We start from the raw sequence: 12,372 nt of genomic DNA, 5'->3' as shown, positions 1-12,372 counted from the left end.
CGATTTAAAATTCACGTAATACTTTAGATGGATTGCTTAATTCGCCAACTTGAGTCACAACAGAATTGTTTAATTGCTGAAGCTACTGAAATGCGATATTCCAGAGAGTATAGGTTCGAGCCCCGCTTGCACATTAACAAAAAAATCTATATTGTCTATTTGAAAACTAATTTGTTCAGAGAAATTATGACAAACATACTTAATATAACATTTGTAACGACAAATTATTATCAGTATATATATCAATAAACACACACACAGACACAAGTATACCAAATAGAACATACTATTAACTAATATTGAAGCCAGTATAATAAAGGTACCAAATAACAGTGGCAGTACACATAACAATTAAAATTGATGTGTATTTTATGTTGAACATAACGGTTCGATACAAATACTATTATTAGTATCGCGAGCAATGAGTCCTATTATGTAGCAGGAATTAAAATAGAAAAATTATATTCATAAAGAAACTTTATAATAAACATAGAATAGACTCAGGGACCACTAAAGGTTTCAGCAGAAATAGGAGAGATTAATTGGAGGTGATATCATAATTATATGTCACTTTGATATAATTAAGACGTGATGTATCAGAACAAGATGCGTGTGAGGGACCCGTTACCTAAGTGTGAGGCCAACGGGACCATTCTGACCATGTTACGCTTCTGCCGAGTGTTCTCACTGGCTCCACTTCGTTTCACGAGAGTAAGGAATGGAGTGTACCGCATCACGACGTCTAGAGTACTGTTCATATTTAGCACTCCGCTCCCCATCATCATTAGTAAGTCACAACACAGATGTAATGAGATCTAAGACTTTCGCGAGTTTTATTCATCTAAATGAAACTAATATATTTTCGGATTTACTACGCGGATTTTATTATTTTAAAACTACATAATCCCGACGTTTCGTTTGCTTTACAGCAACCCTGATCACGGGCAGACAAGATGTAGTATATCCGAAAATATATTAGTTTCATTTAAACAACACAGATGTATTGAATAAACTTTAAAGAAATATACATTTAATATACTTTTGATCTCGTTTTTGACTATAAATGTGAAAATCGGTTTTTCATTAATCTATAATTATCTAATCTAAGTTTATAATGATAATTAAGCAAAACTATTAATCGTTTCAGACGCGCTAATGATTCTGCTCTATCGCAGCATACTACAGACGGAGATACAGCGTGTCAACTTTGCGTTTGCTTTTGTAAAAATTTTATTGCTGGTAGTAGTGGGAGCTCCGGACGTATTAACGACATCCTTAGCTATATTAAAAGGACAAGGGAGAATGAGAAACTTGATGTCTGTGTTGAATCAGATACAAAAGGTATTTTAGCTGACTTCGATGTTACCAGAGTCATGAGAACTTTTTACTAAAACAAACCTTGTCAAAGTAATCTAAATGTCAACTGTTTGTTTTTTACGAGGTGAAATCTTTTAAAGTCTTCCGGCCGTGGGGGCAAACATGACGGGGCATATGGGCATATGGGATTTATGGCCACCCACTATAACTCCTCGGCTTTCTCTGCGCAGTGCGTAAGCTAGTGAACGGAAATAGTCTGCCAATCTTTCGCTCACTACGCACGATTCACGTAGACTCCGCCATCGGTAAGGGATAGGTGGATTCCACAATCACCTCCCTTCCGTCGCTCGCTACTCGAGTCTATGTTGCCCGGACGCCGGTTTCCCCACCGACGCCCGGAGGCTCCTCTCACTGGGGAAGCATTTAGCAGGCATAAAACCGCTACCTTCAACCCAGCCTTCGTCGGCGCATAAACGCCGAGAAGGGATTGTCCACTCTCTCTCTTTCGGCGGTCTCCTTCTGCAAGATGACGACCTAGCGGAAGAAGACCACCGCCGCCCAGACCCTCTCTCAACCGAACATTGCCTTAACTTCTGCCGGCAACGAGAGATCCGTGCCAACCACGTTGGTGGGTTGACCCCACGACGGATTTGGATTGGCTGGCTCAAACGGTAAAGTACCACCCTCTCACGGAAGATCGGCGTGAAGCAGTCTTTAAGGGCTGTGTTTCGTGCGATGAGTGGGAGAGCCGGTTGCCCTTTCCTTTTTCCCACCCTTTTCCTTTGCTTTACTTTTTCCCAACCTTTCCTCTCTCTCTCCACCCCAAACAAGGGTGGCAACGCATCCGCAAAATTATTATGTCCATGGGTGACGGTACTACCTCCATCGGGTATGCTGTCTGCTCGTTTTCCCCCATTTATCACAAAAAAAGGGCGTTCGCCTTTCCAAGTAATTTCTGAACTAATCCGCAAAAGTGCTCCCAGAAGTTCCACCTACCGTCCAGAGTTAGTCCCAGCTACCTTATCCGGGGAATGAGCTCGACTATCAAAGCTCCCGTCTCGGCACGCTCCTTCGCCACTGCTAAGTCATTGCCTCGGGCTACAACGAGCGAAATTGTAGCCTAAGCCAACCCGGTACATGTGAATATACAAAACAAAGTATAATTTTATAACACCTTAGAAAAAATGAGATTAAACATGCATGTTACTTAGTTTAAGGTCCTAAATAAGGTTATTTAGGAAATTATTGCAAGAGAAATATGAAAAATATCGTTAAAATTCACAAATGAAGTGGGAAAAGTATATTTTTATTATTTAAAGTGTAATTTACTTAGATTCGCAGAAGAATCGGCTATGACTACTCACTTGATCCATCGACCTTGAAAATAATACTCATCATGGTTGGACCTTTCATACTGAACGTGTCCCTGCACGTTCTTGGCCTGTATGTGGATGACGTCGTGGATGGGATATCCAATAGTAAATCCTCTTCTAATTAACTGAATTACATCGATTAACATTTATATTATATTCGTTATATATTTTTTCAGTTCAAGGGATATGTTTGAGTGTCATTATTTTCATTTGTCACAATATCATACTGACAATGCAGTTGCAATATTTTTTTCTCGCTGTACTTCTCCGTTTGACTTCCGAAACACTAAACAAGAAGCTAACGCTTTTCACCATTCAAGGAGGTGCAAATATACGAGTATTATATCTTATTATAGATACATTAACAACAAAACTGGGGGCTTTATTTTCAATGTATCTATATATATACAGCAGGTGGAATGGTGGTGTCGAGATGCAATCACAAGCATTTAAGAAATCTATATGGGTCGTACTTGCTTATATGGGAAGGGACCAGTGAGCTGATGCGGACGGAGGGGCTATATTTGGTGATGATACTGTTTGCTCTGATAACTCGTATCTTTATGACAACATACAACTTATGGCGATACTCTAACGATTTAGGCAAGTTACTAAAACAGTAAGAAACTAACGTTTCTCATCGTGAAGACGTTAGTTTCACATCAGTTTTGTGGTTTACAATTAGTACTGTTGTGGATTGTATTGTAACGTTGCATCACTATTTCAGACGAGTCGATAAAACCAATAAAGTTTTTTATATACGAATTGTTGTGGATGATCAATCACATCGCCGACATCTTGCTTCTTATAGAACCTTTCCATCGTATGAACAGAGAGGTGACGCCACCTCAGTACAGTTCTTAAGTGATACCAAACGTAGTACAAGTGAAGGACAACTGATTTATGTAAATTTTATTCTCTTAGATGGAACACACGAAGATAGTAATGAGCAAGCTATTGAACACTATGAGTCACAACACTGCTCTTTACTACGAATTGGACAACTTCTACCAGCAGTTTACATTAAATTTACAAGGCTTGACTCCCCTCGGGTTGTGTCACTTAAACAGACCGTTGATTGCTACGGTATGAATATTAATATAAATAATGATATGTTCGAACAGGAACATTCTCATATCCTCTACAACTCTAGGAATTACTTCTCTTACGTGAAAAAAAGCACTGTTTAGAATACATAATAAGGATTTTAAAAGAAAGATTAAATAGTATAATAACATGTTTATTTACAGATTGTCGGTTTCTTGGTCACTTTCTTATCCATAATGAATCAATTTAAATTTTACGAAGGTATGTAAGGTTGCGTTTTATTTGTTTGTGACATCATTAGTTATTTCTCATTTAATAAAGTGATGACAATTTTATTTTATTGGATATATTGAGATTCTTAAATACAAAGTAATAAAGAATACCAAGAATATAAATTGTGTTTATTTAATAAATCTTTAAGCTCGTCTCAAAGACTATAAAAATCATTACATTAGCTTTAGTTCCATGAATGATTTGCTTAGAAAAACAAAAGTTCAAAACAAATAAAAGGTCTGACGTTCTTAAGACAATATTTGGATTGGACTCGGCATCAATCATAACAAAAGTCAAATAGAAACCACTTACGATAACATTTAACCCTCAATACTCATTCATATTCCTCCGAACTCAATGACTTTTTAAATAGTTCATTATAGTATGTTACAGGTAATACGTTTGACTTTCTCCATGGGCGCACCTCAAAAACTAAACCCAATATTAATTTATATCTAACTAGCTGATACCCGCGGCTTCCTCTGCGTAAAAAAAAATACAAAAATCTTTTAATTACATACCACGTATACTCACAGGAGCAAACAAAAATGGAAGTCCCTAAATGCTAAAATAATCTGACTTACTTATAAAACTCAAGTAAATAAAATTTACAAAAATTACCAAGTCCTAAGTGTTTTATGATACATAAACACTACTACTCATAATACAAAGTACCTGCTGATTTGCACCCGTTCTAAAATCAAACAAATCTATAACTAAGCCTATTTATACATGGACTCTTAAAAACTAAGAAAAAAAATTGTAAATTAATGCTAAACTAAAACAATACAAAAGACAAACACAATATAATACAACATGAACACATTAATGAGCAAATTTAATGTGAATTAAATCTTCTCGTGTGTTCACGGGCGCGGCGGCGGGTGTTTTGTCCGCTTGAATAACAATATTATGGTTGTCAGATGGCACCCCATCTAAAGCTATTTTGAACATGTTTACTGAATTGTTGTGCTGATGAAAAAACGATGATATCATCTGGAAACAATATTATCATATATTTCTGAATGTTTGTCAAGAAATGCTTAGATTCACTACAAGTCCCAGAAATTCAAGAGTGTAAGGGATCTGGTGGTGTGACCAGTTGTGGCCATTTTACTTTGCCTCCAGCACAACATAATCCAGTGCATTCACCAGCGTAATTTAACGCCTTACAATATTTACAAATTAATGTCATTTCTCCAATTGTTATCGATTTGTCGGCACAATAATCTGTGGGAAGGTAATAGTGGAATGCAGCTCGTTCCAGAATCACAGAAGCGCTGCGTTTGTGGAATCGCTCAATTTCATTACGTCGTGCTCGCTGTGGTTGTGTTTAATGTGCACAAACTCGTTTCATTTTAAGCCTATAAACTTCATTCTCACTTAATTAAGGATGCAGTTCAGCCAAAGCAATACAATTTCCTTATCCCCCCGGGCCCTTCAGGCCCGAATTTAACGGGTAGGTCCCATCGGATCACCCACCCCTCCCGGTGACGCTGTCAAAACCATTAGGGCTAACAGTCAAGTCGATAGACAAAAAACGACTATTTTCTTGATCCGTCTCTCTTCGGTCATCAGTGTGATTAGCACGTCAGGTATCTCTTAGCACATTTGATTGACTACGACGACCTGAGTCAGGTCGACTTCTCCCAGGCATCGTAAATTATAGTTAATCAATGTGTAAAAGTTCCCGCGAACTTAGCAGTGAAGTGTCTCTACTACGAAGAATCAACATAAAAATTGTAGGTACATCACTTTAGAGATCGCTATCACAAAGTTATCGATCGACAATCGGCATAGGTCGTAGAGGACGGATGTTGGATCAAATGTCAAATATTATTGTTGTGTAAATGTAATGAGAATAAATGTGTAGTTAAAAAGATATAAGAATTCTAATTTTAATATAAAAAATGTAAGTTATTCATTTTAAATTTTTCTTTCGACTTGTTTTCTAAACGACGTGACGGGAGAAGAACAGCAATCAATATTTATATATATCATCATCTATCATCAATATAGTGAGAATTTATATTAAATGGCATCTTTCTTTGCCTTGCCGAGCAGAATTCTCTTAACACCTCCTCTCCGATAGGCCTATAATCGACTAACCAATTTTAAGCAATGTAATAATGTTCAATAATTAACAACTAGAACTTAGAATAGTATACTCATTTACTTACATAATAAAATTCCTCGGCTTGTTACTTGGGTTACTCTGAGTAATACACCTTAAGAGATTTTTAACATTTAATGCACAAAATATTCTCAGAAGTTAACATAACGGTTACATATATCAAGTAAAACGTAAAAATATATATTTTTATATAATTTATTACTCGGCGGGGTCCGTGGTATTGTGTGAATCAATCTTATAGCTGTCCAATATGTTTCCATCCGCAGTCAGAGGTCGCACGACAGCTTGGAAGGTGCCGATCAACACTTTAGAATCCGGGGATTGTGGAATTTGTCTCCTAACCTTGTGAGATGATGGTTCATACTGACTTTCTTTATATCCAAATATACTTTCTTCGTGTAGTGAGTTTTTTTCTTGATAAGGTTCGTATTGAACGTGTCTGGTCATTTCATCGACAAAATCTTCTTGAGAACGTTCTATATTATCTTCACTGATCTGCATCGCAAGGATTGCTTTCACCACTAACACAATAAACACAACAAAAAGATATTTCTTAGTACACATTATTACTTGTACTACAACAAAAATATACACTTGGAAAGTGCTATTTATTCTGAATTTCTTTTCTTGCTCACTCGTTATGTATTAACAGTTATCTATACAAATTTCCTGCGGGAAGTAGTCAATTACAAAAACCTTCTATTTTCTTGTTCATGTTTTTACAAACGTTGCATGTCTCACTTGACATGTTGCTAATTATACCTAATTAATTTCTAAAACCAATTATTACATTTAATCTGATATTGGTTGCAATTCTTTAATGTTCTTAAGCGTTTAATTGAAGTCACTTCTACAAACACATCACTCCTTCAAGTTGACAAACGAGATACATCGCAATTACTGGAAAATCAACCTTTTTCCGCTGTAAACATTATGTACATATAATAAACGAATACAAGACCATTAACTTATTAGAAAAATATAAGTAGATGGTTAAGTTAAGCTAGTGTTTGTTCAAAGTAGAAGCGATAGTTCACTCAAATTAATGTTAATCTGGTGACACATAAACACGTCTCTACATTCATATCTCTCAGCAAAAGCTGGACATGTCACTGAATGTCTCACTTTGGAATTAGTTAGCAGCCATTTGATTTATTTATTTATATTCAGCTCGATCAAACAAACAACCAAAGAAGTCTGAATGCAGGTTTGTTAGTAGAAAAAATATATATATGACATATAAAAATATTCGTTCGTTCATTTTTCAAAAACCAAGATTATTAACCTACCGACATGGCTCTCATTTCAACCGTCTACAATAATTCCTAAGGCTTCACAGAGAAGTACGTCCGCATGTTCCGCACGTCCGCACATCCGCATGCATAAACATGTTTATTGTTGTTTTATTCTTTGCGAACTTATTTATTTCTGCATGTTTGTAAAACAAAATCACATTAAGTATGGCATTATATATGGCGTTATTTTTATAGTCGTTCCTGTAAGTGTTCAGACTCATAGCATCGCTTTGTGTAACTTCATTAAACAGCTTTAATTAGCTTGGGTTGTATGTATGTATGTATGTATGTACATATGTATGTAAAGGAATCTTTGAGCTTAATTTTCACTGGTTTCTAGAAGTCTGAATAATTTGAAACTTTGCATACGTGTCAAGGACCGATGATAATATATTAATTTGATAACAGTTTTCCATTATCCTATTTTGGACCGCCAGGATTAATGAATTCTTCCATAGAACCTCTGTAGTGAAGTGAGATAGATAGAGCCAATACGCGGTCTGCGCATGTCTGCAGTTAAGTAATAGTTTATAAAGAACTAAAAAACACGCTTTTAAAATTAATGGAAATAAAAAATATAAAAATAAATAATACTTTAACGAAACTAAATAAAAAACCGCTTTTACAGCTAACCGAACTAAAATATAGAAAATAATTTTCAATTACAAACAAATTTTATTACAGTAGGAGAAGGTCAAACAATCATTCATAGTTAATCAGCTCAAGAGACGACACCTCTTAGCATTCCATGGATTCACCGTGCGGGTGCCAGGTCCGTCGCGTTGCAGGGAGAGGAGCTTCAACAGTGCCTGGGACTTGCGACCCAGGTGTAGGTTTAAGGGTCCCCTATCTAACTTGCGTTAAACGCTCACCTCCATTGTCCAAGCTCCTTTCCCTACCTAACCAAATTTGAAAAAGCTGCCTTCGAAGTACGTTTCAAGAATGGATTGATGTAAGTTCTGGACAGGCTCAACTCTTTTAGTACGTTGTAGAAATATTAAGCCGTTATACCTCTCGCTTCAACTTCTACCGCGTATAAATCCACGACGAACCTATTTCGAGTGAGTTCGTTAGTGAGCTCGTAATATTTGTTGACCTTGATGGTATGGTCTTTGGGGGATGTTTGTTTCCCAAGGAACCGTAAGCTCTATCATCACAACGCGCTTTAAAATTACAATAAAATTTACTAACAGAATAATTTAATTGAGAATAAAAAGCGTGGGGAGCATTTGACTACATTTCATATCTTTCCTCTCATAGATAGTCGCCACTGGATTGATTGTAACCTTCAATATCAAGCACCCCACGCTTTCTTATTTTTTTTTTTAACTATTATGTATGGGGTTTTCCAATAGGGACGCTTGAACTTTGACAGCTGATTGCGGCCATGTTGTTTGAGTGACAGCTGTCAAATGCAGTGTGTTATATTCATTCCGTCCTCCCAAACCACCATGGCAGGTTACAGTGTCGAGCAGCACGTGCAAATCATAAAATTGTTTTATGAAAATGGGTCTTCAGTTCGAGCAACGTTCCGCGCACTTCGCCCGTTTTACGGTCGCGATGATCGTCCTGCCGAGTCGACTATCCGTCGATTGGTGGACAAATTCGAGTCAACCGGGTCAGTTAACAATCAGCCGGTTCCCGTGCGTCAACGTAACGCGAGATCTGCCGAGAATATCGCCGCTGTGCGCGACAGTGTCCTCGAAAACCCGCGGTAGTCAATTCCGCGTCGCGCACAGGAACTCGGCCTTTCGCAGACGACAACTTGGCGAATTTTGCGTTGTGACTTGAGCCTGCACCCGTACAAGATCCAGCTGACCCAAGAGCTCAAGGTTAATGACCATAGACAGCGCCGTGTGTTCGCTGACTGGGCATTAGAGCAGTTGGAAGTTGACGCCGATTTTGGCAAAAAAATCATCTTCAGCGACGAGGCGCATTTTTGGATGAATGGCTATGTCAACAAGCAAAATTGCCGTATTTGGGACGAGACCAATCCACACGAGGTTCACCAAGTGGCAATGCACCCGCAGAAAGTGACTGTTTGGTGCGGATTTTGGGCCGGAGGCGTGATTGATCCGTATTTTTTTGAAAACGATAATGGTGTGGCCGTCACCGTCAATGGTGAGCGATACCGGTCGATGATAACCAACTTCTTTTGGCCTGAAATCGAGAATATGGATCTGGACAACATGTGGTTTCAACAGGACGGCGCTACGTGCCACACAGCACACGCTACGATGGAAGTTCTGCACGAGCAATTTCTGGACATGGTCATCTCGCGCGGAGGCGACGTGAACTGGCCACCGAGATCGTGCGATTTGACCCCGCTGGACTTTTTCTTGTGGGGTTTTCTTAAGTCGCAGGTCTATGCCAACAAGCCACAAACCACCGATGCCCTCAAAGTCAACATACGCCACGCCATCGATCAAATACAGCCCGATTTGTGCGCCAGAGTCATCGAAAATTGGACCTTTCGTGTGCGCGCCACCAACCGAAGCCGTGGCGGTCATTTGAATGATGTCATATTCCATACATAATGGGGTCAATAGACCTTCCAAATAAAAAAAAAAATATCTTTCCTACATGTATTTTTTTTTGCATTTCAAAGATCAAGCGCCCTTAATGGAAAACCCTATATTTATAAAACGTAGACTTTATTGTATATTCAAACTCCCAGTTTTAAGACGTCTTAAGACTCAGTTATATTGTTCCCAAAAAAATATTCGTTCCTTACTGTTTAGGAAAATGATGTTCTAAAATGGAGTGCTTAGTTGAAAACTATGGGTAAATAAACAAACTTACATTAATACTGATAAGTACAACGATAGTCACGATTGAAACTATTGCTTATTAAGTGAACGTTTTATTGAATTTTATTATGTTCCTCCAATATTTTTTCAACTTTCAAAACTTGTTCGGCAACTTCCTGTGGGGTTAATCCGAAGGTCGCTTGATAGACTCCGACAAAACTGGGAGCGTTACTTTCTGGAAACATTCTGACTCCATTATCAGATACAGAAGTATCATCATACTCTTTCCTATCATAAGAGCGATCCTCGGTGAAGACAGTCACGTCATCTCGTTCCAACATTTCGGGTTTTTCTTGGAGTAAGTTCAGCACAAGCGAGAACAGATAAGATACTGCATCAAATGTATTTGTACTGTTATCCGAAACAGCGACGTCATCTAAAAACAAGTTTCGTTTTATATCAAGATTACATTAATAGAAATTCGTTATAAATAATCTTTAATTTTAACTATACAGGAATATTATAAATATTTACCTTGGCTGTTAACAAGAAAAATATAAGGCAAGAGAAAAAGTAAAACGGCTCTCATTCTGAAGATATCCGACCGCTAGTCTGAAGGTGTCTGAGTTACTGCGCCTGAAAAAGTAGGCAGTGAATTTATGTTTAAATAAGGTTGCTGACTCGTTAAGATAACGATAATTATTTCCTTTGACCCGAAACTAGCAGAATAGACAATAATTAACTAATCTTTTCACAACACACCATTCCAGTACGAATCAAGTAATAGTCTAATAAAAAAAAAATACTGTGCAATATTTTTTTGTAAAAATAATAGATGTAGCTGTTTGCTACAACTATTATTTTGTGTAAATATACATTAAAATTAACTTCGTGTACAACGTCTCCATACCACTTTTGGCGGAATAGCCTCCCTCTATTTTCCCTCATCACATGTCAATCACAAGAAATCTTAAATTTGATATACTCGTATAAAGAAAATTTAATAACACAAATAAAAATATATTTCAATTTCAGATTTCATTAGTTTCGATATTCTTTTGAACCTGAAATTTTTAAAAGTCGCTTCATTAATAAATGTTGAGTTGCTCCGTTTGACATGAGCTGAGGAAATAAGGCGAAGTAATACGATATGTCTGAGGAGACGTGGTCAGAGGAATGACCTCTACAATATAAAAACTATTTTAAATTGTGAAGAATAAATACTGTAGCCTAATGAGTTACAGTCATCACTAGAGAGAAGCCAGGTATTTCTACTGAATCCCGTCCTATCCTGTATCCTAGCTTGTATTGAATATCCTGGCTGGTGATTGCGGACCTGTATTATTAAAATTTGAAGCCGACGTAAGACCTAAAAGATAAAACAACCTGAAAGACCAAGACACAGCTATACTACTTCTGCGATGAGCACGGGACTCCGCGATCTTCCAATCACAGATAAACCTATGGATTCTTTATTGAATATAACAGTTCCTTGCCAAAAAAATCTGTTTGTTTTCAAAACGTGATTCAAGAAATCAATTATTTTGTTTAATTTTCAAGCTCATTCTCACGGGTCTGCTTTTCAATGTGATGAAATGTTATCAAGATCAGACGTTTCTTTCTTTCGTATTTTTGATGTATAAGACGTGAGGAATAAATACTAAGATTGTTCCAAACCTAAATGTTCAAGAGTATCGACCAAATAAACAATATGTTAGCGTAGTTTCTGAATAAAAGTTTTACAGACCAACATATAGACTGGATATCCGTTAGAGAAATGGAGTGCAAAAAAAATTGCTCATATCAATGTTGATGTATTATAATCGGTACATTATATTCTCATCATAACCGTCCTCACGTGAGGTTAATTCCCTTATTATAATCTTATAAAGGAAATAACGGAACGAATTAAGCCTTCATTAAACAGATCATTGTTACGTTTAATTGACCTTTTTAACGTCAGGAATACTTCATGTTTCGGTTGAGATGAAAATAATGAATCCCAAGTTTAACGTCCCGCTGAGAGATGGATTTAATTTTGAAAGTAATAATGTACTCATATAAACACATTAAAATAGAAATGCATCTTTAAATGACAGTTATTTTTTTTTTTACTTTTGCTTTTCTTCGTGATTGTTTGGTTACGTCCAAGTGTAGAGCGTTAGAGAGTGTCAATGTTTATT

At 37.1% G+C, this 12,372-nt stretch overlaps 1 protein-coding gene across 2 annotated transcripts; it reads right to left on the bottom strand.

Annotated features, from left to right (window-relative positions):
- Window positions 1–10,286: 10,286 nt before the first annotated feature.
- LOC116777156 (uncharacterized) lies at window positions 10,287–11,984 on the bottom strand. Of its 2 annotated transcripts, XR_009753433.1 has the most exons (3): window positions 11,937–11,984; window positions 10,724–10,825; window positions 10,287–10,625 (listed from the first exon to the last, which is right to left on the bottom strand). XR_009753433.1 is itself a non-coding variant. In XM_032670541.2 (2 exons), exons 1-2 carry the CDS (start codon window positions 10,776–10,778, stop codon window positions 10,303–10,305), a joined length of 378 nt encoding a protein of 125 aa, XP_032526432.2. In that variant the 5' UTR covers window positions 10,779–11,214; the 3' UTR covers window positions 10,287–10,302. The 2 variants fall into 2 exon arrangements, 1 of the variants encoding a protein (XP_032526432.2); XM_032670541.2 differs by lacking the exon at window positions 11,937–11,984 and having other exon boundaries at window positions 10,724–11,214.
- Between the last annotated feature and the right edge of the window lie 388 nt (window positions 11,985–12,372).

The sequence above is a fragment of the Danaus plexippus genome, chromosome Z (genome assembly GCF_018135715.1).
Source record: "Danaus plexippus chromosome Z, MEX_DaPlex, whole genome shotgun sequence".
Classification (NCBI taxonomy): domain Eukaryota; kingdom Metazoa; phylum Arthropoda; class Insecta; order Lepidoptera; family Nymphalidae; genus Danaus; species Danaus plexippus.
This window is presented reverse-complemented; position numbering and strand designations above follow the sequence as displayed.

What these genes read in the sequence shown, in the direction of transcription:
- LOC116777156 (XM_032670541.2), bottom strand. Translation starts at nt 10,778, where the DNA reads ATGAGAGCCGTTTTACTTTTTCTCTTGCCTTATATTTTTCTTGTTAAC. An exon ending in TTTTCTTGTTAACAGCCAAG is followed by an intron (nt 10,626 to 10,723) that starts GTAAATATTTAT and finishes ACTTGTTTTTAG; the next exon opens with ATGACGTCGCTGTTTCGGAT.